Source organism: Halichoeres trimaculatus, unplaced genomic scaffold (genome assembly GCF_033239565.1).
Source record: "Halichoeres trimaculatus isolate MK-OKI-2021-1 unplaced genomic scaffold, fHalTri1.1 fHalTri1_scaffold_7, whole genome shotgun sequence".
NCBI lineage: Eukaryota > Metazoa > Chordata > Actinopteri > Labriformes > Labridae > Halichoeres > Halichoeres trimaculatus.
In genome coordinates, this window is record NW_027437185.1 from 12,169,402 (window position 1) to 12,195,665 (window position 26,264).

General features: G+C 38.8%; 3 protein-coding genes across 5 annotated transcripts; 2 read left to right on the forward strand and 1 right to left on the reverse strand.

The window, feature by feature from the left end:
- Nucleotides 1-2,421: 2,421 nt before the first annotated feature.
- Nucleotides 2,422-8,829, reverse strand: cab39l1 (calcium binding protein 39, like 1). The gene is made up of 9 exons (XM_074674476.1): nt 8,464-8,829; nt 7,766-7,903; nt 7,500-7,664; nt 7,210-7,328; nt 6,257-6,425; nt 6,116-6,175; nt 5,970-6,035; nt 5,714-5,857; nt 2,422-5,595 (listed from the first exon to the last, which is right to left on the reverse strand). The coding sequence occupies exons 2-9, from the start codon at nt 7,880-7,882 to the stop codon at nt 5,404-5,406; spliced, it is 1,032 nt and encodes a 343-aa protein (XP_074530577.1). The 5' UTR covers nt 7,883-7,903; nt 8,464-8,829; the 3' UTR covers nt 2,422-5,403.
- A 1,133-nt stretch (nt 8,830-9,962) lies between these two features.
- Nucleotides 9,963-16,829, forward strand: phf6 (PHD finger protein 6). Of its 3 annotated transcripts, none has more exons than XM_074673252.1 (11): nt 9,963-10,112; nt 12,237-12,399; nt 12,732-12,833; nt 13,804-13,937; nt 14,034-14,080; nt 14,234-14,394; nt 14,471-14,614; nt 14,704-14,808; nt 14,908-15,041; nt 15,660-15,789; nt 15,899-16,829. In XM_074673252.1, exons 2-10 carry the CDS (start codon nt 12,268-12,270, stop codon nt 15,787-15,789), a joined length of 1,089 nt encoding a protein of 362 aa, XP_074529353.1. In that variant the 5' UTR covers nt 9,963-10,112; nt 12,237-12,267; the 3' UTR covers nt 15,899-16,829. The 3 variants fall into 3 exon arrangements, with proteins under 3 accessions (XP_074529353.1, XP_074529351.1, XP_074529352.1); XM_074673250.1 differs by having other exon boundaries at nt 15,660-15,806; nt 15,899-16,822; XM_074673251.1 differs by having other exon boundaries at nt 9,969-10,112; nt 12,242-12,399; nt 15,660-15,806; nt 15,899-16,824.
- A 1,655-nt stretch (nt 16,830-18,484) lies between these two features.
- On the forward strand, nt 18,485-25,772 carry hprt1 (hypoxanthine phosphoribosyltransferase 1). The gene is made up of 9 exons (XM_074673396.1): nt 18,485-18,654; nt 21,073-21,179; nt 21,776-21,959; nt 23,367-23,432; nt 24,016-24,033; nt 24,123-24,205; nt 24,304-24,350; nt 24,467-24,543; nt 24,650-25,772. Exons 1-9 carry the CDS (start codon nt 18,628-18,630, stop codon nt 24,695-24,697), a joined length of 657 nt encoding a protein of 218 aa, XP_074529497.1. The 5' UTR covers nt 18,485-18,627; the 3' UTR covers nt 24,698-25,772.
- Nucleotides 25,773-26,264: the final 492 nt, after the last annotated feature.

A 26,264-nucleotide genomic window follows, 5' to 3' on the forward strand; every position in this document is an offset into this window, starting at 1 on the left:
CATGCATGAAATTGTGTGAGCATCTTTTTTTGTTGTTTCTTTTTTGTGGGGGTGGGGAGAGGGGCGCGGGCGACGCAGTCTTAGCGGATATCGTCGTTAAATCTCTCCTTTGCATGTTCCTCGCCTCGTAGCATCAAATGCAGACTCTTCCTCGGAGGATGCAGCCAAATGAAGACTTTTCCTGCAACTCAGACTTCCCAGCCTGGGGTTGTGGATGGTTTTATGAACCACTCTGGCGCATCCATTCGGTGTTTTGCTGGTCAAAGAAGCCCAGGCGGCTTGTGACCTTTAACCCCGTACACCCTGCCCCCACACGGTCTCTTGCTCTGTCTGCTGAAGCTCGTCCACCCGCCATCCAGCCTCACATACAGACAAATATAACTCTGACTTTGTGTTTGTATCCATGTGGTTTACTCCGCTGCTGGCTAACACAGCAGAGAGACTGAGTGGTTTCAGAGCATGGTGGCTCTTCTTCCACTGTGGGAACGGGCTGCAGCGTTGCCTTACGTGCCTTATACCCCCTGTGAACTTTAACCCAGTTTCCCATACTGCTTTTTACTCTGCCTCTATAGGCTGTGATAGGCGGAATTTAAGGCCAAGAACACTGCAGCTGCCCGTGTTGACGGTATTCTTCACCCAGCATGTTTGATGTCATGAGGCCTGCCAGCGATGGAGGAAGAGGAGGAGGAGGAGGAGGGTTTATTATGGCCCCTTACATCTATTAGCTTATTTGGAGTTTAATTCAATGAGGGTATCTTTAATATAGTTTGGCTTCTTTAGCTGCACAGATTAATCTGAAGTTCTCATGATAATCTCCTGGTTTAAATAAATTAGTGAGAATTAGCCTTTAATTGATGTCCACAGACAACAGACTGCCAGCCTGGTGAGCGGGCCTCTCGTTGGATACCTCCTGGTAGGCTGTGGAATGTGTCCCAGTGTTATGAACTGGGCTAACATGACTGCTTTACTTACTGGGAGGAGGGGCTACTTTTAGCTGCATTAACCACAAGTTTTAACACCAGATAAATAAGGATTAAAAGATGACTGCTGCTGACAATGCCTCAGATCATAATAATGTCCTGGAGGTAAAGCTACACTTGAATTAAAGTCAGAGCATAGATCAAATACAATCTAAAACTTGGCTGTGAGGTGTTTGCAGACTGAAGAAAAGGTAAACAAAAAATTTGAAAAATATGGGCCATACTAACATTAATATCACTTCTTTACTCAACACTTGATTGATGTATTCAATTCAATTATCTAAAATGCAGGAAAAAATGCAAGCACCATTCCATAACATTACATTATTTTCTAGCATTTTGTTTTTTATAAGGCCAAGAACAACCATAAACATTCAGTTGTATGAAGTCATTTGAAAGATTAGTTGTTTTTTTGTAAATGCCTACGCCTTATTACTTTTCAAATGGAATTTTCCTTATTTAAAAAAAGTCATCCTGTTGATAAAATACTGTTTTCAGCAAAAAGCCACAGTGCTGCATGGGTGGTGGTTACTTATCCAAAGCAGCATGGTGTTATTTAGGAGTTCAGCCAGATGACTTTCTACCACAATGACATAATTCTGTCTAGGCTAACAAAGGAGTGGGAAATTACTGGTTAATTTCAGGAAAGTCTCCTGAAAATTCCATGGGAATTTTAGTTCAGGAATATTGGACATTTTCTAAGTTTTGTACTGTCAATTTAAATTAATTATTTCTTAAAATTCCTGGGGAAATGTTGGAAATTTTCAGGGCTTTTTTCTTGTTGTCAACTTGATTTAAACATATTTCATTAGACATGTTTTCATACATGTCTGTTCATAACAAACCAACATTTCATCAGCCCAATAGCATTTTTGCCTAAGTAATAATTTTTAGGTTTCAAGCAAAGAAGAGAAAAAACACAATTTAGATTTATTATTTTTCAATATTATGTTGATATTTTTCTATATTATTATTGTTAACTCATGTATTTCATATTAATTTATTTGACTTTCACTTTCATGTTATGAGGCTCACACTATATAACTTAAAAATCTATGATGTGTGACTTTAGCAGTTAGTTCATGAGGCTAATGATTTTTAATATTCATATATGTATATGAGCAGGTAAATGCAGTTAGCATAAATGTCCAAAAACCCCTGTTTATTTTTGGACATTCCCATAGAAAGTTTCCAACTTTGAAAAATTCCTGGGATTTTGCAGCCCTATATCTACCTCACTTTTTTATTAGCAGGTAAAAGATAAGCTAGCGTACCTGTATAACTGCTGAAATCAAGCAAAAATTATGAAACTACTGGTAAATGTTTCTGTAGAGGCCACACAAAAATACATTTCCATAAAGTTTTATTTTGATGAATGCTCTCACACTTTATCCTTTATAAAGTTATTTACACATAATTCGCTCCCATGGTAATTAAAGAAAATATCCAGAAGTGAAAAGAAAAGGGAAAAAAAGAAGGCAACAAAGTAAAAAAGTAAAGCACAACCAAGATATAAACAGAAAGCTCTGAATCATCAAATATATATAGCATTGATCTTAAGGAATTTGTATCGACGTCTATAAAATATTACCATAGATTTATATTCTTATAATTAGAGGTAGGGTTAAGAAACATGAAATGCTTTGTTGAGACAACTTGTACAAGGTGCCAATTGTTGCAAACAGCTCCCTCTGATGGGATGTCTGTGTACAGCATGTCCTCCTCTAAGTGCATGTCATGGCAGGTGACTCAGAGTTCAGGGAAGTTTGCTCAGACATTAAGATTCATGATTAAAATAGTTTGGGTCATGTATGTAAAATTAAAATTCATCTGTTAGATAACAGTCTGGTAATATTGGGTATTGTTACATAAGTTTGCCTGTTACATAACCACTGTTTGTCAGCAAGCTGCGAGTTTGTTTGTGGTCACACAGATATTGATAATGACTACTGCGTATGTGGGTAAGTCCTCTGCATTTACATCATAGTTTTGAAAACTACTGACTCAAAATAAAGGATGACGTATGAGCTCAAATGCTGAAAAAGACATAGATTTTCTTGTAGAAATAAAATTTGAGGCAAACTTCCTGAACAGATGGCATGACAGTGCACTGAGGGGAGGACTTCAGTCTGTTAGGAGCATGTTGTTCCACTTTCACAGCAGATTTCATGAATGATCGTATGGATCCATGAACAACCCCATGTGACCCTGTGACTACCTGGAGCAGTGCAACAGAGTGATTTCTGGAAAATTTCAATAATCACCTCTGAAAAACTACTCTTGCTGAAGCTGGTCAATGTGGAATAAAAAAAAAGTGTGCGATTCCAGAGTGAAGTGGATAACAAACATGCTACGTATGAATCTGAGAAATCAACTGGTAATGCATTGGATTGAAATGTACATTTTACCCTTTTCACATTGACTTTGGTTTAAAAACAAATTAAGAGGTCTTGAGATTTACATTATTATTATTATCATCTATTAATGTCTTTAAATAAGGCAAAGTTCACCAGTAGTACCACACTGCAATTCAGTATGAATTAACCTTGGTGTGGCACCACTAAATGAATATTTCAGTTTAAAAATCTAGTTTTCCACTGAGAAAACCAGGCTGCAGTCCATGTACTACTTTGAACTCACGTGTGAAGTTCAGGCATGCATACAAACCACTTCTGTGCCTTTTAAATTGTGAAATAAAATAATTTGCAGATGAAGGAAAGCAAATAGAACACAGCATTTGCAAACTCAAATCCCATGAGGTATATACTAGAAGACTGTGCGTACAGACGATGAATTCTTTGAAATCCCTAAATGAGCCATTTTACTGACAATGGCTGAGTAAGGCAATTATTTCAATAGACGTCTTTTACTGAAAGGTGACCAGTCAGTGATGCATGTGAGGAGTTAAATAAATTCAGTGCTCATCATCCAAAACAAACCCAGTCTTGTTTTAACAGTAGATGTGGTTATTATCTGATGAGGTGTACTTCCTGATGCATCACAGGCATATTGCAGGGTGTTCTATCAAAAAAACGGCCTGTAAAGTCGTAATGGATTGTTTATGAAGTTTAAAGAAATAACTGTATGAGCGGGAGTCACTGTTTACACGAGACTCAGGTGGTCCAGTTAGTTAGGGCAAATTAACATCCCCAAACCTTTGGCCTGCTGAGTTCTCAAATCCAGTGTACAAACAGATGTTTAATGACAAAGTGAAATTAGCAGAAGTAACTCCAACAACAGTTGGTGTCAGGTCTCCTCAACACGCCAACTGTTTTTAAAGACATTTCACCCTCATGTCAACATCACAGATTTGAAGTGTAACATACTTGTGATGCATCCTTGTGGGCGACACCTCCATTTAAACTGCAATATTATTTCTTGTGTTATGCAGTGCTTAAGCAGTAAATAAGAACCCCCTCTGAAAGTCATCAAGTAATTAAAAACCTCTTGTTATTATTGTTGGTTAAATCATTGGTTTAAATGAATCACTGCTATCTTTGCCCAGTCAGTGTGGATGAAATGAAGTGCTCCCAGTGAGATCGATAGGTATATCCTGGCTGTTCATGTTAGCGGGGAATGGATGGCTGGTACCCTGCAGCATTATCTGATGCCTTGTTTCTATTTCAGTCATGTAAGCCTCACTGAGCGCAGCCTCAAAATCACAGCACAATTAATTGATTCTTCTATGGTTTTGATTTTCTCTTCCTGTACCAGCTAATGCATCTGCAAAAACTGCACTGCAGAATCATTAGTGACCTCTGTCACCTCTCACACAGCCAACCAAAGACCTGACAGGTGCACGTCAATCACCAACAGCATCTATCAGTGACCTGGTCAGTTTGATCCACGTGTAACTCAACCAAAGCCGTACATCTGATCATTTATAACCTGTACAACACAACTGCTTACAATAAGGCAATAAAACAAGCTATGTATTAAGTCAGACTAAACAAGGTTCAGAGAAGAGTTACTGTATGATTTTTACTTTTTACCATGAAGCTACATTAGAAAAATAATATATTTGCTCCTCAGTTTTTTTAATCATTAAAATATGGACATGTTTCTGAGAAGATTTTAAAGAGCACCTCAGAGCTCATGTCGGCACGAATAGGGCCCAGCAACAAAGTGTGTGGAAGGGTAACAGTTTCAGGTCCAACATTTCAAGAACAGACTAAATGTCGTTATCATCTAAGAGGGAGCACTACGGTTTGATGACAGCTCTCAGCCCAATCAGGTTGCTGTGGATAGAAGTCGCCCTCACATCCACACAAGAATAAAAGTGAAGGAGGTGATTACTTTTTTCCTATATTTTGGAGTTAATATTGACTCTGAATGAAGCATGTTAATGCTCTCTCTTAGCCCTCTGTAGCCCTAGACACCACCTGTACATCTACAACCCGATGGAGTAGTCAGCCTCACTCCTTTAAGCTTCCTCCGGTGCAGTGGGCCTCCTGAGGTCACGGATCTGCTTAATCAGATAGTTCTTCTCATCACAGAACTGCTCGTCCTCTGCTCTGTCAGTCTGGAAATGGCTCAGGAATTCAACGAGTTTGGTTTGGTTCTTCAGTAGGATGTCCAGCACGGGCTGAGTCTTGTTTGGGTTTGCAACAAACACCTATGAAATGAGAGTTCAGGTGAAATGTCAGAACTCAGTCGGCTTCATTTATCCAAACCTCACATGCAGAAAGGTAGAATAACAGACAAATAGCAGACGGCAGATGAGTGAGGCACACCTTGAAGACATGGAACGCTTCAAACTGGATGTTTCGGCTGTTGTCTCTCAGCATGTTCATCATCAGCTTTAAATTCTCCGCCCGGCTGATGTATTTTGTCATGACAGTGAAGTTGTGTCTATCCAGCAGAAGCTCCCCAAGGAGCTGAGAAAAGAAAATCACAAATCAAGACTTGATTTAATAAACTGTAGTCAACAGAACAAAGTAATCAATAATGAACAGTAATTTTGATGGGGCAAAGCAGTGAAGCTTTTACCTTCAGAGACTGACGTTTTGTTACATAGTTGTCAGAATGCAGGAGCTTCTCGTATTCTGTAAACACCTGGTCGGACATTTTATAAGCACATTAGACAGTATGAGCAATGTTTGAATTAGGATTTAAATTAGCACTTTAAAACTCACCCTGTCATAGTTATTCTCAAGGAAATCTGCGCACATAATCTTGTGCCTTGTGAGGAGATCCTGTGATGCAGCAGAAGAAACCAATGTATCAGGCAAAATCTTCCACAAAGAAGATCAGAATAAAGAAACTGTGCACTTTACCTTGAATGAAGCAAAAGCATCAGAGGCAATGTCAAAGGTTGAGAGCTCCACATAACGGAAGAAGCAGAAAAAATCCTCGGAAAACAGCACTGTCCGTGCCAATGGTTCGTGCCGCAGGCACTCTCTCAGCATCATTCCACAGTTCAGAGCCACTTCTGCACTCTCATATCTGCACACGTTAACACACGTCAGGTCCAAGCCAAGTCATCAGCATCATCAGATTTCAATATAAACCAGTTCTACACAAACACTGTTGATGTAATACCATCAAAAACAGCAAACATTCAAAGATACTTTCAGACAATTTCACCTTAAAAGGTTTTTGATCCATTAATCTAGCATGAAATGAGAGTTTTTACTGATAAAAATTGTTTTTCTGGTTCTCATTTTCCATGGTAAGGTATTCACTCTGTGCCCGACGAGAGCAAAACTAAATGTAGGCCAACTGTTCAAAACATCAATGTAAAATGTTTCCTGTTTTATTTTGTTATGTCCATCTCTAACAATTCGATCGAATAGTCATCCAAACGTGACTCTAGAGTTCAAAACCACAGCAGAGTAAATCCAGAAGTGGCCATTTGAAAGTATAATAATTGATCCAACAAAAAATAACTCTAATGCACTGAGGCTGTAAGACTCAGTGCTCTATGAGTACTCTGGATTGCTGGTTTTTCTGAGCTGTGATATCAGCATTTGACAATCACTCCTGTCATCTACATGTAGAACCCACAGTTGAATGCAACGTGTTCATGCTCGTCTCTCTGGGAGTTGTTGAAACACATACCAGGTAATGTAGAAAATCACAAGGCATGCTGAGCCACAAGATTTTACCAAAAAAAAAAAAAAAAAAAAGAGTTAAAATCGCTATGAAAACTAATTCCATTATTGTTTGACTAACTTTGTAAACATAACCGTACCTGCTACACCTCCTGTAACCTCAAAGGATAACTTACCCTTTCAGAAGCATGAAGAGGATCTGTGGGTGAGTAGAGATGTATTCTACAGTGGGTGTACGGGTGCCAATCTGACGTCTCACAATATTGCTGAACAAATGAACCACATCCTTCTTCCCCTATGAAACAGAAAAAAAGATGTGAAAAAGATAATTTGAGTGTTAAAGGTTTACAAAGCCACTTCTGTTAAGAGAGCAGATGCTCACGTCAACAATATATAGTCCAACTAACATTTAAGTTTCAGCACCAGCCAACTCGTCTTTGAATTTCTGAAAACAAAACTTCCTCACCTCAAAATCAATCTTCTGTAGGTTAGCAATGAGAGAAATTAGGAGGTTGGTGTTGTACAGCTCCTGTGCAAGCTGAGCTACTGCTTCCGTCTGAGGCTCCTTGTCACCTGTTCCACTAAGTATCTCCTTCAGTGCAGCCAAGTTTTTGGATGCCTCTTCTGCAACCTTAATTGTCAGAAAAAGAGTCAGAGATTAAGAGCTTCAGTCAGTGTTGAAAGCAAGAATCAGATCTTGAATATGAGGCAGAATCAAAAAGCACTTCTGACCTTTTCACACTTTTTGCTGTCTGCAGCATCCAACTTTTCCATGTAAGCCACATTCTCCTTCAGACTCCTCACTATTTCAGCTGGACTCTTCTGAGACTTCCCAAAAGGAAAAGGCATGGCTGCACGCTTTCCCAGTCCCTGATTAAATAAAACACCTCTTTAGGTTAAAATGGTTCACGATTAAAGCAAACCAACTTCCTGTACCTCAGCATCAGGAAATGGCTGAAAAGCTTGCAGTGGGGAGAGAACAAGGATACAGCTACGTTAGATACACTATCTGACAATAGATTATAACTTGAAAGTCAAGTGTTGACTTACAGTTTCAAAGGCCATAAAACACGAATGGCTAGCCACCGTCTCTAACAACAACGCTCAAAAGTTAGTTTTTAAAAGTAATGAGGGTGTGTTAGCGATAAAACAACTCTTCTGAGATGTGTTTTTCATATTTTAATAGCTTCATAAAGTGAAAAACAAGCTTGAAGACATTAAACGTTAACTTGGTTGCCAAAACAAAGTTAAAGACGCGTTACAACTGTCAACGTTTACAGCACCATTTAACAGCAAAGTTGGGTTAGCTTGTGACCTAGTTTGCTGCGGCAAGAAACAAGCAAACTAGTGTCCGTATATTGACAGAGAGTACCGCGGAGAAAACACGTAACAAAGTGCTGAAATATTCAGTTCAGGCTGTCAGGACTCACCGTGTGAACTCCTGTTCAGAAGCTGAAGGAGGCTCGGTTGCTAAAGGTTAGCTAGCAGGCTAGCAGCAAGTTGTGTCCACTTTATGTCTCCACCGTTAACGCTGTTAGTTGGAAATGTCTGTGGCGTTATCTGAGATCTGTGGCGGCAGCTATCTAAGAGTACCAATTGTAGCTACAAGTTGCTCAAGAGTACGACCTTCATAGCTGTGATATTTCTTGTAAATCTCCCTGCTCGTCACCGTCTGTCACCTAACTTGCTAGCTGCCTAGTTGTAAAGAGAGAGCTGCTGGGCTGGCCTGTCTGACAACTTCATTTCCCTGTTCTCTTCTGTTCAAACTCCCGTCCTCTCTTCATCCCAGGGACACTGGGCGGGCATGTTTTGCTTCACAAAATGACTGACGCACATTTTAGCCAATGGCTTTGAGCATTACGGGCTTTGGAAACGCCTCCCTTCACTGTGGGTTCGTATGTTTCGTTTCTCACAAACTTGGAGTGAATGGAATAATTAAACATTTAACGGGGGCCTTGTTGCCCGGACTGCCCCGAAACTAAAATCAAGTGCATCCAAATTCTAAGGAAAGGAAAAGGCACCCAAATTAAATATCGAAATGAGAGTTGGTAGGGACTTTTTTATTTTAAAGAAAATGATGCTTGCAAAATCAGCTTCATAACATTTTTTTTTTAAAAAAGGTCAAGAACTAACTTCAAGATCAAGTCCTCAACCCAAATGCAATTGGTATCGGAAATGCTACTTGAATGTTCTGGTGATAACTCTAAAAAGGTGATGTGCCTTTAAGTATCCATCCCACAACTTAACAGTTGTTGAAATAAGAATACATTAGAAAGGATAATATAATAAGTGTTATCTAACAAAGCAATTTATATACCAAGCACAATAAATATAACAGGATCTTTATTACATTATCTAAACAGTGTGTGCTTACTAGTTAAAAAACAAAACAAAAAAACAACAACTCTGAAACTTGATTTGTCACTTTACTGTTACTGTCACTTCTAAAGTCTTACTGGTGTGTTCGGCTAACCTCTTTATTTGTATTATATGTTCTGCTTTTAATTTTACTTTTGTAAAATTTAGTCTATTCCATTTTTACATTCCCACTCTGTTCTCATTGTACATGCCTGTTATGTGGAAGCAAAATGAATGCAAATAAAATGTACCTTATCTTGTCTTATAAAACGCCAAAATTGTCAGGCCTCTGTATTTCTCAAAATTAATGCTATTGTAAATCTTGTCAGTTGCTATTTGTTTATTTATTCGTTCTGAGCTTTTGATAACATCTATTCAATTACTTCCACGTATTTGATTCGCCATAAGGTCTTATCTACTTCAAAGGGATATTGATATTCTTTTTTTGTCAGTTGTTATTGGTTCTTTTTAATAAAGCGGTTTCCTTTTTACTCTGACCTACGTATCTTTTCAACTTTGAAATACTGCAGCACATACTCGTTCTTGAGACTTTTATTTTGACAGTCACTACTCGGAAGTGCTGCTACCGTGTAGACTGCAGCCACCTTGATGCTAGTGTGAAAAGCCCACGATCACTGCTGAAGGACGGGAAGAAACACAGGCACTCCTCGGAACAGTTTACCATCTTTTTAGGTATCAGAGAGAAAAATCTAATCGGCAGGTAAGTTGTGAGCTGCGTGTGAGCGGCTGTGTTGTAGCCGTTGTGTTTTATGGCCTATTGTGGTTTCAGGCCGTATTGCTGGCGTCCAGTGTGAGCTGCTCTCTTTTCACAGGGAAACATCACGTATGGCGCTCTTTACTTCGAAACGGTTTGCGAAGACTCGCGCCTGTCATGATTATTTCCCACATTTAAAGGGAAATATTCACAATTATTCTGGTTTTAGAGAAAAATAACGTCTAAGTGTCATAATTTCCTCCCTTCGACCTTTATTTTCCTCCATGAAAAGGCCTTGGGAGAGATTTCGGGGCGTTGAGATGTTCTTAGTGAAAAATGTTTTCTGTTATAGCTAGTTTGTTGGAGAAAGAGGCACACACCCCCTTTAATTCAAAACTTTGGAAGGGAATTCGAGGTACTTTTTTTGTAAACTTATCCTCTTGAAAAATCGAACCAACATCGCTGTATATTGCAGGATTGTAAAACTAGAGCATGTAAGAGAGGAGCAGAGGTGGAAATAAAGGATATTTGATGTTATTTATGGAGAGTCTTGTGTGTTTGCACGCTGGCTCCGCTGCTGTAGTCGCCGCAGTGAAATCCTGGCCTTGTTATCATGGCTGTAATGGCTCTATCAAGGCGTCGCAGAACACTGCTTTTGTGATTAAAGAAAACATTTTCGTTTTCGGCTTATTGAAGACTGATCATGTATTTAATCTTCATATTCTTTATACATGTGGTGTCTGGAGCGCATTATAGACATTATGAAACAGACTATCAGCAAATGACTACACACATTTGGAGGTTGTGTCTACTCTAAAGAATACACTTATTGGTTTGCAATCATACTTTATGATTTTTATATATTTGACACAGATACTTCTAAAAGTGCGTAGTTTAGTGCAGCTAAAAATGAAACAATATCCATATTTATATTTGCACATACCGGAACCAGGTATTGTGTAAGACCTAAGTGCTTATAACAAAAGGCTGCATGGATCTAAAATTTGAAATTAATGCATAATCTTATATTTTTTTTATAAACGAGAGACTGCAGCACTTCTTTTTTGGAGTAGATTTGGAGCAGATTATTTCTGCAAAAATGTTATATATTAAATTTTTTGCAAGCACACACATGCAAAGAAATTAAAAAACTTACTCAGAGGAGTAATATGTGTTACAAAGTAGTCCCAGACCAGTGAGGTAAACTGGTTTAATCAGATCTTTTCCTACGGGGTTACAGTCCTGCTGCTGCTGCTGGTTTTCTTCTCCTGCTAAATCAGATCCCTCTGATCTGAGATGACTGCTGAATATTAATTGTTAACCATTGTTTTCTGCATTTATGTTTAACAATAAGATATAAGATATGTCTTTGATAGCCCTCCCGAAACATGAGCACTTTATTACATAATCTGCAGTTTTAGTACCTTTACTGTGAGTTCAGTGTCCATACAGACTCTCTGCATAGCTCGATCATCCAAAACTGGAGAACAGAAGTTAAAAGAGCCCCACACTGAAGTCTTGAAATGGTTAAGTGAGCCCCAGTGTGTTTTTAGAGCAGAGGACTTCTTTCAGACAGTCAGTGCTTGCTGCAGTTGTTCAGTTTTGGAGGTTTAGTTTTGAGCTGTTGCTATGAAAAAGTCTCTAGAGTTTTTTTCCCAAATGGTTTTATTTATTATTTCCAGTTTTTCAAATGTAGCTGGTGAGAAACTAGATTTCCAGAACACTGTTTGCACATCATTCACTGCATCTGTTTGAGGAATTTTACAAATGTCTGTGCCATTTTTATTCTGTCAAAAACTCTGTAATAAAATAACATTGAGTGGTTAATTTAATTTATTATCCAGAGTTAAAAACCCTAAGTGTCATTAATGTATTGGTTAAAATCCTCATGGTAGCTAATTTGAATTAGATGTGAACCGTAAATATGAGCTGGGTTATAAACACTGTTATGAGAAATTATAAACAATGTGGAAAAGCTGTATTACTGAATAACACTGCTTTTGATGAAATCTTTTTTTAAAGGTTTTACCATCATGTGTACTGTAACCCATTCCTGATCTTGCGCTGTCTTTTGTTTTATTTTGTTTTATAATTTTTTATTCATTTACTCCTTTGTTTGTTTGTTTTAAGTGAAGACTCGGGTCAGAAAAAGCCTTCGGAAATGTCAGGCCAGAGGAAAGGAGCTGCAGCTAAGCTGCTCAAATGTGCCTTCTGTAGGACTAACCGGGATAAGGAATGCGGGCAGCTACTGATGTCTGACAGCCAGAAGGTGGCAGCCCACCATAAGTGCATGGTGAGGAGAGCACATTGTTTCTGACCCTTTCAGACAGTGATTCTTTAAGTCAGGGTTTGAGAGAACAATTCTGACAGAACAACTTGTGTTTTGTGTATTTCAACATGTCACATAGGTTGGTCTACATAAACACATTGTATTGCAATAAATATAACTTGTAGGCCTTGATGGAATCAGTCTGCATAAACAAAGCCTATTACTGTGAAATCACCACATATGATCTATTTTAACCCTAACACAGTTTACACTGAGATATTGTAAATACCATCCTCACCATTGTGTAAAAAGACCACATAAACCAGGTGATATTTTTTGATCAATGTGCTTTGCAGCTCTTCTCCTCGGCCTTGGTCACGTCTCCCTCAGACAGTGAAAACATTGGAGGATTTTCCATTGAGGATGTGAAAAAAGAGATCAAGAGAGGAAATAAATTGGTAAGTAACCTCTTTCCCTCCCTGTGTGGCACTGATCACAGAGAAGTGGAGAGGGATTAACAGATTTGAGTCTTTGTTACTGGGACACTGTCACTGTTGGACACTGTCACTGTTGGACACTGTATAATATACTTGGTTAGGGCTGCAAAACAAAATGTTTTTTTTTCAGTTGTGATAAAAAAGAAAATTCTTTTTTTTAAATCTGATCATTTAGGAAATAATAGCCATGCTTTATGCTGGTATGATACGGTAGATGGATCTAAACCTCCTATCAGCCACTCTCAGGCTTAATGGTTAAAAACAAGCCACTGGATCACTTCTGAAGGGTGGGAAAGGACATGATGCTAACAAAGGTCCTGGGTACAAACATGAAGAATAGTTAGATGAATCCACCCCAGAAGTTAAAGCTTACAGGCACTTACCTGTTTGTTTGCTTCACTTTTCATTGTTATCACAATACTGAACCATGTTATTGCACCATCTTTATCATATTGTGCAGACTTACTGTCTGAGTGTCTGGTATAAAGTTGAACAGGGTTGGTGAAAAAATAAATGAATAATAGAAAAGTTTTGTCAGGAGTTTCACTTGACTTTTACCAAATACAAAGACGACGGATGATAAAATGGTTTGTTTTTCCCCACACCAGAGTACGCGAAGAAATAATGCAACATGTGATACACAAACTCTAGATACTTTTTGTGCTTTTTTACATCTTGTACATTTTTTCTTCTTTGTAATTAAAGATTTTCTTTCTTTCTTGCATTTTTAGTTTGTCACAGCAGAGATGATGGTTTTATTTATTCAGTTAAGTCTGCCAGCGCCCCCTGATCTCTGGAAAGAAGCTACTACTCAGATTAAAATCATAAAAACCACGTCACCAACAGACAGTTTCTTCCATTGAATTTAAAGGGATGTGTTTTTGTGTGACTGTGTTTCTGAATGATGGAGCTTCGCTTCTTTCCCTTTCAGATGTGTTCATCGTGTCACAGACCGGGTGCTACAATCGGCTGTGATGTGAAGACATGCCGGAGGACGTATCACTATTATTGTGCTGTGAAGGACAAAGCCCAGATCAAAGAGAACCCCTCACAAGGGATTTACCTGTAAGTCACTCTTGCCTTCTTCAACATGTTAATCTGCAACAAATGCAGATTAATTTTTATTAATGTTGGCTTAAATTTTAATTTGCCTACAAACAGTGTTTACTGCCGCAAACACCGGGATGCTTCTCAAGACGGACTTCAAGGTAAAACATGCACCATAACCTCTGTTTACCATACACAGTTCCATGAATGTGACTGTTTCTGATGTACTTACTCTTTTTGAGGATTTTGAGATTATTGCTCCCCAGTTATACATCACTGTAAGATGATTTTTCATGACGTAACTTTAAACATAGATGGAGAGGAGGGAGTGGCCAATGATTCTGACTCATCACCTCCACTGAGTCGAGGCCGAGGAAGGTTTGAGAAGAGCAGAGCCAAGGTTGGATCTCGAGGCCAATCAGAAGACAGCCGCTCTGCCTCCTCACAGGCTGCAGACGAGGAAAGCTCCTCCCATGTAAGATTATATGTTCATCCACACGATGCGGTATGTACTCTTCACTTTTTGGTCTGATCGTTGCTTTGTGATTCAGCGGGACAGGTCACCTCTTCGGTCCAGCCCGGGTGATGGCGGCCAGCGGTGTGGCTTCTGTCATGCAGGTGATGAAGAGAACCAAACACGGGGCATGCTTCATTCTGACAACTCTAAAAAAGTGGCTGCACACTACAAATGCATGGTGAGGTTGTTGTCTTGAAGAATTTGCTGTCAGTGGTTTTTGCCAAACGTACCTCTTACATGTTTTTTCACTTCATTGATCCCTCTCAGCTTTTTTCATCGGGGACAGTGCAGCTCACCACAACATCACGAGCTGAGTTTGGGAACTTTGATGTGAAAACAGTCATCCAAGAAATCAAGAGAGGGAAAAGAATGGTGAGAATTTTTTTTGTTTATTCAAAATAAAAAAGAGCGTGGTAATTTTTTTTAATTGTGAAACTATTTTTTTGGCTTTATTTTGTATTTCTTTTTCAGAAATGCACACTTTGCACTCAGTTGGGTGCTACCATTGGGTGTGAAATTAAGGCGTGTGTCAAGACCTACCACTATCACTGCGGCCTGCAGGACAAAGCCAAGTACATCGAAAACATGGCACGTGGCATCTACAAGTGAGTTTTACTTATGCAGTATTTTTTTCTTTTTTTTTCTTTTTTGTGATTACAAAATGACACCTAAAAAAAATAATTTACTGTAGATTTAAATGTTGTTTAATCACATGTAGATATACTCAAAATGACAGTTGTTGATACTACAAAGTACATTGATGTAAAATTTTACACACTAAGAACATTTTCTTTATTTCATCAAAGTTAATAGATCAGAATGGGATTGGATTGGGTTGTACGAAGTTAACATTTCTCAAATCAACTTGAATGGAATAGTGTAGAAGAAAGTAAAATAAGGCAGAGCAAAAGAATGATATGGAATATTATTTGATGGGACAAAATAGAATGGAGTGGAATGAGTTAGCATTCATTGGAAAAATATGGTTTAGGATGGAACAGAATGAAATGGAATTGTGTTGAATGAAATACAACAGAATGGAACTGAAAGTATGGAATTGTCTTCCATGTTAAAAATTGTCAACATTCAAAAATGAATAAAGTTTACATCTTTTCACTGTCAACTTAAGTTGTGTTGTAAAACAACATTTAAAAGTTGTAATTGTGCTTCAAGAAGTCAAAACTAGCTACTTTCTAACCTGTTTGTTTATATATTGTTCTCAGACTATATTGTAAGAACCACAGTGGCAACGAGGAGAGGGATGAGGAAGATGAGGAGCGTGAGAACCGCAGCAGAGAGAGAGCAGCGATTGACCACGGGGGAACACAGTCAATGCAAGTGAACGGCAACTAGGTACAGCATTTGTGAAGGTAATTTGAATGGAAAGTACGTCCACATTTAGTTTCAAACATGTCTGGTGCTTAACGATTATCCTGTTGTTTTGTTGATTCCTTTCTTTCAGGTTGGCTATTTGGATGTGATGTGGAGCAAATACAGAAGGATACAAAGACAAGGGAGTGAAATGTTTTTATACTATATCTTAGCCTACTCTCAAAAACGTGGTCTTCAAGCCTCCACGATTTGTTCACACGGCTTCTCCCAGTAATGGACTGGATGCCCAAATAGCCACCAGATGTCTTCTTCATGAAACCCTGTTTTGAGCTTCTCACTGACTGGGGGTTCTGTGCCGAGCGCTGGACTCCTGCAGGACTGAAGAGCGGATGCTAACTTTTCAAAGAGTCAGTCAGTGGACTCAATTTCAAACACGTGTATTATTGCAGTGAATAAGATCTGATGAACTGATCTTTTGATTGTCACTTACCACTCATGCTCCCACAGACTCCATGATCCACTCTTGCAGAAATTGATACATTCTTGCTCTTCCTTAGCTCCTAAAGGACTCACTTTTAAGAGGGGTCTGTTTTGTTACTAGTCTATCAAGTTGTGCAGTTTGATTACTTTGTTTCTGTAATCATGTCTTAAAAATACTTTTGATGTTAGCCTTTTTTTCTTGATATGTAATATTTTGCTACTGTATTATCATCATGAGTAATTTTGAATATCTGGATTTCAGACAGTCACAGTAACAAGTTTTGCCAGCATGCACTTGTACTTTTCCACTGTTAAAGGTGGCTTTTTTTATTTAGCTGCTAAAGAGCAAAGTAGAGCTCTTTGGAAAAGTTGGCTTGACTCTGTTTGATGTACTGTTACTTGTATCTCAACAAATGTACTCATGGATGGTTGGAAATAGAAATGATTTTATTTTACACATTTAAAGGGTAAATTGTGTCCCTTTTTTTAAATGCGTTTGTATGCCACTCAAAACAACAACAACACAGGAGTCATGGTCAGTTACAGGCAGTAGGGGTGATGTGGTTTGTAGAGGGAGAAACGTCACTCTAGCGATAACAGTGTGAGGTCAGACAGGCTGCTATTTAATTTTTTTTTCCATGACTGTTCGCACAACATCCCCTTAAGGGCCTAACAAACTCATATTCTGCTGCACTGCTTCTGATGTTTATATGTGCTGCATTCATAACTTTAGGCCTTTGATTTTTTTTTTTTTACAAGTAAAAATATTTTGTGCTGAATCAGATCATCACCATAGCTGTGGTCTGATGTGTTGACAAAAAGAAGCTGAAAAGGACAGAGGAAGGTCCAGTTTATTACAGAAGTTTAATCATGGCTACCCTTGGTGAGGACATAAAACTGTACAGTGGCCCTGAAGTGCAAAACACAGGAAAAGGGACAAAACATTCAAGAAAACACACACACACACACACACACACACACACATATATATATATATATAAACAAAAAAGGAAAAACAGACAAAGGAAAAAGACACAAGCATCTTTTGCAACTTCTGTTTTGTTGTGTTTTGCACTTCAGGGCAACCATACAACCATGTTAACTGGAAGTTTCATTGATAAATCTCCTCTTCACATGTGACTTAACCCTACTGAATTACAATGAGCATTCATCTCCTGAAAAAAACAAACATAAATTCTCATACAAGGAAAGACATACCAGATGAAAATCCTCCTTTACAGAGTTTTAGGGTCCAGTATTTATAGCTCATGCAGCATTCTTTGTGTAATTTAGATGTATCAGCTGTTTACTCTCTGATTAACTTGAGAGGGAATCCAACTAGTTCAAAAGCTGAAAATAATCCAAGATAACACCATTTTTTATCTGCAGTTATGATTAGTTTTTATGTCCCCATTTTTTGGTGTTAATATTTCAGCATCACTTAAGGTATAAATGATCAACAGGTTTAATTGTAACCAAAACGGATGCATAGCATGACCTTGTGTAGAAAAGGATGGATCCCCCCTAAGTCAAAGATGTACATTCAGTGTGTGAGAAACACATATTCAATAATCACCAACTACGGCTAATATTTCTAAATGTCAGTACTGTGCGCCTGTGGAACAAGAGCTCAAGTCAGCAGATAAACCCCCCAGAGCTGTCACTAACAGTAAGAGCAACAGTTAAAAGCAGTGCTCCTTTCTTTCTGTATGTTTTGACTTAAATTTTCAAACTTAAAACTAACATGCATAAAACTTTAATGTCTTCATTTTTCGAATACTTAAAAGATAGTCTAAATTAAATACCCGAAACTAACCCCTTCCTCAAATACCATAAAAGGTAACATTGATTTCTTTCTCCAGGCCCCCACGTGGTGATTACATTTACCTAAAAAGCAGGAACTAACTCTGTCCTTTGGACTGGAATAAAACTCTCGTCCATGTAGTGTTCATAACACAGAAGAGAGGCGCACTGGTGATACATAACGTCTGAGATCGGTATCTCTGCCGAGAGATTTGGATAAAGACATGTGACATATTTTATTTAGTCCTGTATTTACTTTTTAATGGCTCTGCACCGCGCGTGCCACAGAGCCCGCGCACCTTTTCACTAAGAAGTGGGGCGGGGCTTAGCTGTTCCTGTTCGTGTGATTGGCCCACTGCGTTCTTGCGTCATCCTAACCACCACGGCAGCAGTTCAGTGGAACTGCAGCCCGGAAAAAAGGCAGGACATCTCTGTAGCAACGGGGTTAGCCGCTCCCATGCGTGTGCTGTCATAAGGGTGAAGAGTCCACGAAACCCACTCAGCAGAAATACAATCTTCTGTCTCTGGCGACTACTGAGGGTTACAACAAACGAAGCGTCAGGAACCGACACGGACATGGCGACATCAAGCTCCTGTGTAGTGGTAAGAGACCCCGAACAACCGTAATGAAATCTGAGACAGAAGATGGTCGTGGGTTACCTCTTCATTCCCTGTGGAATAACGCAGTAACCCACACGGGCACCACTGTTTGTGCTGTAGACAGACACTTGATGTTGGGCGGTAGTGGTTACTTTAGCCTTTACTGACCTTGGTGAAGGGTCCTGGTGTAGATCACGTTTATGTAGTGTACGTCTGTCTGTAGCGTGGCCTACGGTAGCGATAGGTACAGTGAGAGACACGCGCTTGCCATGCTGGGTAAAGTGACGCAATATACGCTATGGACTGATACTGATACTGTTAGGTCCATTGTTTGACTGCATGTTACTAGTTTTACCGATCTTACCTGTATATTCACCTGTAAACAATAACAACTAGAGCTTCAAACAGGCGAGATCCAGGGGAGGGGGCGTGTAAGGACGCGTACTACTTTAACCTGTGTTGCAGTTATCCGGTCCTATGTTTACAGTTAGGCTCCCTGGCAAAATCTGTAAACAGAACCACTAGCTTCCCACTTCTGTTACAGAGTCTGATCACTAATCATTGGCATTTTCTTATCTTTGGGTGTCTTTTTAATCCTTTTCCTGATAAAGTTCAACTCCCTTTTCTCAAAGGTCTGTTGATGGCTATTTTGCTTTCCCTATGGCTCAGTAGGTAGAAAACATGTGCAGCTCTAGACAAGATATGAAGAGCTCTCTCCAGATCTTAGAAATGCACATAGTCTTTATACACTGACACAAATTACAATCCAACAAGTCAAAGGTGCGGGTGCTTACCCTTTAGAGCTTTTCAAACCTGTGTGTCAACCTGTGTTGTTATTTTCAGGCCAAACATTCAAGGGTACAGAAACTGTTGATGCGGGTGATTTCAGCTGATTTATAAAAGGCATACATAGTTATGTTATGATGAATGGCTTCACCTGACCATTGTCTCTGAATTTAAAAGTTTTCCACATGATCACATTTCTTGTGTTTTCCAAAAATGGCCCATATTTCTCAACTTCTGCAATGTTATGTAAACTCATGAGCACAAATGTATGTACATAAATGACATGAAATATGGCCAATAACCATTGAAAATTTGTCCAATTTTTTCAGGTTGATGTTGTAATACTTTCAAGCACAACAAGATGATAAATGGAAAATAACCATTTGGTTGATACTATGGTTGTCTTGCTTCTGGAGAGAAAAACAGTCCCCTCTTGAAAGCGTTAACGATTAGGTCATGTTTACAGTCAGAAGTTATGACAACACATGGGTTAACCATAAAGTAAAAAGACTTGTTGTTGTCTTTCTTTTGGTCCCATTTAACCATCAGTGAAGCTGCTTATTTAGTAGGACTGAAAATGAGAAGGAAAAAATTTTAAAATAACTCTAACACATATGTGTGCTTTATTACAGTTTACTTTACAGCACAGGGTTACACCACAGCTGACGTTTCAGGGGCCTCTACAGTGGTGTGAGTAAATATATAACCAATGTGCTGAATTTTCCAGGAAATTTCAGACAGTTGGATGCTTTTGCCCCATTGTGATGAAATCAGACCGGCAGATTGGCTGGTCACAATGCTGTCGATGAGGAAGCTAAAAACACTAATCGCCTAAATGGCATTGAAAGCAGCAATTTTCCCAATTTGAATCGCTCCACGGTGCAGTTTGCCAAACAATGACTCTGTACTGTCTATAACCTGCTCTTGACCCTGGCTGACATCTTTTTGTGGCTGTTTTGAATTAAAAGGAAACATTGCTGCAGCCATGGAACACTCTCCTTGTATCATGTTACCTTGAGGACATCTGCTCAGTATCAGTCATTATCATTGGAAATGGAAAGGGGGAAGCCCAAACAGATGGCATGTTTTCAATTTTAGAGGGCATAAGGGACTGTCACTTTATTGCGGTTACCTAAATGCAGTGTGAAGAAGAGCACTTCTCAGTTTGGTGCGGGGTAAAGAAGGTTTTTTTTACTTGTGAGGATCTTAATTAATCACCATAATAACTGCAGAGATTGTGCTTGTAAACACTCACTTCTTTCCCACTGCACCTCAGGCTTTGCACCATCCACCAGCTGTCACATGATACAAGTTACTGCTGTCTCGGTTCATGAAGCAGGCATCTGAGCCTGAGCAGGAAATCAGATTTCCTAAAGAAATGAGAAAAACTCGGAACCACTTGTAGAGTAAGTCAAAGTAAATGACGACTGTCTGACCTGGAAAGACTTTAAGATTCTCGTACTAGAACAGTGAGTCAACAGTGATAAAGTGTATAGAAGTAGCAATAACCCTTAGTTTGTGCTGTGAGGCTAATATCACTGTGAACTTTGTCTCTTCCCCTTACAGTGGCCCTGTGTCAGGTGAAGGCACCATATCTCTGAGATTTGAACCCCTCTGTGATGTGTTTGATTTCAGATCAGTGATGAGGAGCAGGGCTATGACCTGGACCTTTTCTGCATACCAAAGCATTATGCTGCTGACCTGGAGAGGGTCTACATCCCACATGGACTCATTTTGGACAGGTGGGCTGCTTTTCTGGGTGTGGGGTAGGGGTATAAATAACGGGGAGGTCAGGGTCTCCAGAGGCAGTTTGGCTGATGATTAAGTTTTAACAAACACTCTTTGAACATAGCTTGATCGCTCTGTTTGATTTACATATCCTTCTGAAAAAATGGGGAAGTGTTTAAACACAAATTGAGCTGTGGAGAAAGTTAAAGAGAGAATCTCGATATTTTCAAAAACTGTCCTAAACCACACATACGAGTTAATCAGTAGATTTATCACTCAGTCATAGGCCAAATCTTTGTTAATGAAAAGGATTAAAGATCCATAATCTCTGTCCATTGTTATGAACAGCATTTATAAATTCACAAGGCCTGTGGTGATTTTTCTCATCTTTTTATTTCTACTTTTACCATCATATCTGAGAATTAATAAATGAAGTTACCTTCTGTGCTTTCTATAAACAGGGTCTGTGATGTTATTCTACCTTAGTGTGCTTTAGCTTGTGTGACAGCTGTGCCCTGTGATAAAACTGAATGGGAAAGGGAAGTACTGCTGACTGTAGCAGTAAACTGAGCTGACCCTCTCTGTCACTCTCTCCCCCACGTGACTCCAGGACAGAGAGACTGGCCAGAGAGATCATGAAGGAAATGGGGGGACACCACATCGTGGCCCTCTGTGTACTTAAAGGAGGTTACAAGTTCTTTGCCGACCTGCTGGACTACATCAAGGCCCTGAACAGGAACAGTGACCGCTCCATCCCCATGACAGTGGACTTCATTCGCCTAAAGAGCTACTGTGTAATCTACCATCTACCATTTTGTTTGTTTTTTTAATCCGGATTGACCTTTTCAAGTAATCTCAAAAGTACTCACATTACGTCATTATTCAGTATTTGCTAGACACAGACGCTGGTTTGCAAATGCAGTGTTACTGGTGTTGTCATGGACACAAACACTGTCACAAACATGCCCCTGTCCACAGCAGCTGCACTGAAGAGGGCTGATTCAGGGTCCAATGAGCTGGTAATTACATACGTGATTCGTGCACATGTGCTGTTTGGAGCCTGTGTCAGAACGTGTCAGGACAGTCTTTTTGGCTCTTTAGGTTGTAGTTTACACCCCAGTCTATGACTTCAAGCTGTTTACAGAAGCCTATGACTTCAGCTGAATTAACAGAAGCATAGCTCTCATTTAACAATTAAGATGATCTGATGAATCCTGAGCAACCCTGACAGAATCCTGGCAGTAGCTCAGAAATACATACAAAAAACAAAGAAACATCTGTGAGAGCAGATTAAGCAGCAAAAACAATTTCACCGCAAAATATAGTCACCATGGAGGTCAGCATCAGTGTTACAGAATTTCACAACATGCCCGGAAAATGAACTTTCTCCATCATCTGTATCCTGTATTAGTGAGTAGGACACATCAGAAGCATCCTGAATGAGAATCTAGCAGCCTAATTGATTTAGTCTTTCTTAATTGAGTTTCTGTACATGATTCAAAGCCAAAATTTTAATTAACCTCAGACAATGTAAAGAAAAGCAACTTAAGTATGGTTAATCTTGTGCATATTCATTTAGATTTAAGGTTTTGACTAGAGAAACTAAAGAGATGAACAACCAACACTTTGTCCTCCTTCATGAGGCTTTTATAACTGCTGTTACACAGCTGCTGACCCGATTCTCCACTCAGTATCGTAAAATCATCGCAAAAAAAAAAAACACTGCGCTACTTGATGATGCATGAAAGGTCAGTCAGACCTGAAGAAAGAAAGCATGTAGCATTATTAGCTCTTCATCAGTTCACACAGATCTGTGCGTTACTACTGGTGGTCTATTTAGCAAACATGAAAAGATTGAGGCTTGTAGATGGGTCACATGGGGCCTGTGGGTTAAGAATTTTGTGAGTCTCTAGGTTGTGATAACGATGCACCTAGATGATTTAAAAAAAAACCATTCAGTTAGATTTCCTTGACAGTTTTCCTTATTTGACTCATGTTTTCTTTCTCTTTTTTTCTTAGAATAACTTGTTTATGTTTCTGTGCATACAAAACAAGCATCCATTTAGTTGTATAAAGTCTAAAGTCTTTGTTTCCCTTAACAACCATGATTTAGTCTATATTTTTCCTCACTGCAGTAAATGAATCTGTACAACATATGTCTTAAAGTTTGCAACATGCCATGTTCTCTTTTGTCCTCACAGAACGACCAGTCGACAGGGGAAATCAAAGTCATTGGTGGAGATGACCTCTCTACGTTGACAGGAAAGGTAAAAAGTGTAGAGTTCATCATGATGGCTAGAATCAGACTTGTGACCACTTTGGTCTTTATGATGTTAGAAGTATCTGTCACATATTTAGCTAACATGATGTGTGACTGAAGCTCAGTTATCATCTTATCACCATTTTATAATGATGTTATTAATTAGATGAATAGAATAAGATTCATGTTAAGTGTGGTTTTTAATATGACTTTAATAACATCCTAATAATTTCAGAAACAAGTTATTTTGAAACCTGTTTTTCACACTTGATAAGTGTGGCTCATTTTCTGAGACTTTTTGTCTGACAGTTCATTTGACTAAAGCTAGCAGGAAAACAAATTTGCCTTCAAAGTCCTAAGAATAAACACTACTCTCTAAATGTTACTCCTGCATGTTGCTGTTAAGGTAGTAGTTCGATACAATAACAGTTGCGCATGTAACTCATGTAACTAATAAAGGAAGCTGCTATATAGATAACTAAGTATTAAACTATTGTTTCATTACTGTGTGGAACACATGCATGCCAGAATCAGTATAACCACTTCCCTCTTCATTTACTAATGCTATTGTTTCTTTCTTTTTTACACAGAACGTCCTGATTGTGGAGGTATGTATCATTTTTTCCTTTCTATCAAAAGGCAGGCAGATTTCTGCTCCAAAGTTTTCCACACCAACTTCTCTCATGCTCTTTTTAAGGACATCATCGACACGGGAAAGACGATGAAGACATTACTGCAACTACTTAAACAGTACAATCCCAAAATGGTTAAAGTAGCAAGGTAATGTATAAATACTTGTATAACAGACAATCTGATCATTATTCTTTTAGTTGGATTTAGCGTGTGACAAATATTGATGCTTGTTTTCTGTTTTTCAGTTTGTTGGTGAAGAGAACACCAAGAAGTGTTGGCTACCGACCAGACTGTGAGTTATATATATTAAACGCATATCTAGTGCTCTTGAAACACATTCCTTCTTTGCAGTTTTGTCAGTTTACAGCCATAAAGATGAGTAACTTATCTTTTCAACCTTCCTTTCAGTTGTAGGATTCGAGGTCCCTGACAAATTTGTGGTGGGGTACGCGCTAGACTACAATGAATACTTTAGAGATTTAAATGTAAGTATTACTGTGTAATGAAGACTCTTGCATTTAAATTCAAGAACCTCTACAGAATATGTTCATCAACGTTTTGGTGCAATACTTACAATCTTCTCTTTTCCAGCACATCTGCGTCATTAGTGAAACGGGCAAGGAGAAGTACAAGGCATGAAGAGCAGTTCACAACAGTTATAGTGTAAAACGATCTTTTCCTTTTGCGGTCCATTGTACATTCTATCAATTCACAAGTGTTTCATAGTATACACAGCCAGCTCAGGGTCCCTGATGGAGCCAGTTTTAGCAACCACACACGCTAGATTACATTTTTAAGATTGAACAGCATGGAGCTCAGTGCCGCTTGCTCTGTCACCTCTACACTGTTTGATTTTAGTTATTGTTTTTTAGATAGATGCTGCTAGTTCTGAATCACAAACTGCTAAAATCACATTTGATGACCATCACAAACTGTTTTTTTTCTGGTACGTCTGCATCTACATTCAACTTTAAAGAAGCAGCTTAATTGTGGACACTCTAAAAGGAAATATTACATTTTCTTAAATTCTACATGTATATTTTGGGACAAAAGCTTTTCTATATTATTGTGCTGAGTGAGGAGATTTTCATATGTTGCAATATGTAGAAAAATTAGAGAAATGTCAGGTTTGGTCCCTAATTCAAGGGATATGAAGACTGAAGGATGAAATATCCTCTTTTAGGTTTATTTTTTGTATTTTTAAACAAAAAATTGCATTCAATTACTTTGTGTATCGTGAGTCTGAGATCCTGTATTTTATGCTGGATGTGTGTAAACTGTAAAGTTTACAGATGGGTTAATGTTGGTGGTTACACTGAAGCTTTACAATCACATCTTCGACGTATCTGCCATGATTTAATCAGACATACTTTTGGTTTGTTAATTTTATATGATATGCTTTTATTTTGTGGTGCCATCACTGTAACTAGTGAAGACTGAATTTTGCAATACTGGTCATTAAATGTTCCCACCTCTCATGACTATTGGGTTACATTATGAAGCTCTTTTTTCAGGGAGCCAACAAAACTCCTGACTGTGTGGGTATGAAACACCTGACTAAAGCCAGTTGAACTGAGGATCATGACCTGAAAATGTTGTCTGTCAACCAAAGGCTCAAAGGTGTCCCTCTTGTTGTGGGCTGCATGACTTTTTACTAAGGGTTACAAAGGTTACACAGCGCTGATTAAATAAATACCTGGTGATGTTTATTTCATTTAGCCATCCTGGCGAGAAAGTAGTTGTAAAACCTTAATTTACAGTGGGAAACACTTGTGTCCATAATTAGCGTTTGTTTGAGATCTTGATCATTCAGTCCATCTTTACTCAATGACATTAAGAAGAAAAGCAAAAATTATTAGAACACCTGACAGATCTGAAAATATGAACCTATTTGCCTCCTAAGTGTGGTCATGAAACATGTAGATGGTTGCTCTGAGCACAACAAACACCTTATAAAGTGAGTCCTTCTGTTTTTATCTACTTTAAACTCTGATATTTGGTTTGTCCACCTTTTGCAGCAACCAAAGCAGCACATGTCCCTGGCATAATGTATTTCCAGAGGACTCCAACACAATTGTTATCCAATGGCTCCTGCAGCTCAAGCCAAAGACTTTCCTTTCAATAGAGCTGCAATAGAGCTGGATGGGGTTAAGGTCTGGATTGAGGAAGCCAGTCCATCATTTTCAGTGTTCCATTTTATGATGAA

Excerpts from the sequence above, each read along its gene's own strand:
- cab39l1 (XM_074674476.1), bottom strand. The coding sequence starts at position 7,882 with ATGCCTTTTCCTTTTGGGAAGTCTCAGAAGAGTCCAGCTGAAATAGTG. Across the intron at positions 7,665-7,765 it reads ACAGCAAAAAGTGTGAAAAG|GTTGCAGAAGAGGCATCCAA; the intron begins GTCAGAAGTGCT and ends CTGACAATTAAG. Across the intron at positions 7,329-7,499 it reads TACAGAAGATTGATTTTGAG|GGGAAGAAGGATGTGGTTCA; the intron begins GTGAGGAAGTTT and ends TCTGTTTCATAG.
- hprt1 (XM_074673396.1), top strand. The coding sequence starts at position 18,628 with ATGGCGACATCAAGCTCCTGTGTAGTG. Across the intron at positions 21,180-21,775 it reads CATGGACTCATTTTGGACAG|GACAGAGAGACTGGCCAGAG; the intron begins GTGGGCTGCTTT and ends ACGTGACTCCAG. Across the intron at positions 24,351-24,466 it reads TGTTGGCTACCGACCAGACT|TTGTAGGATTCGAGGTCCCT; the intron begins GTGAGTTATATA and ends CCTTCCTTTCAG.
- phf6 (XM_074673252.1), top strand. The coding sequence starts at position 12,268 with ATGTCAGGCCAGAGGAAAGGAGCTGCAGCTAAGCTGCTCAAATGTGCC. Across the intron at positions 14,081-14,233 it reads TTCTCAAGACGGACTTCAAG|ATGGAGAGGAGGGAGTGGCC; the intron begins GTAAAACATGCA and ends CTTTAAACATAG. Across the intron at positions 14,809-14,907 it reads TCAAGAGAGGGAAAAGAATG|AAATGCACACTTTGCACTCA; the intron begins GTGAGAATTTTT and ends TTTCTTTTTCAG.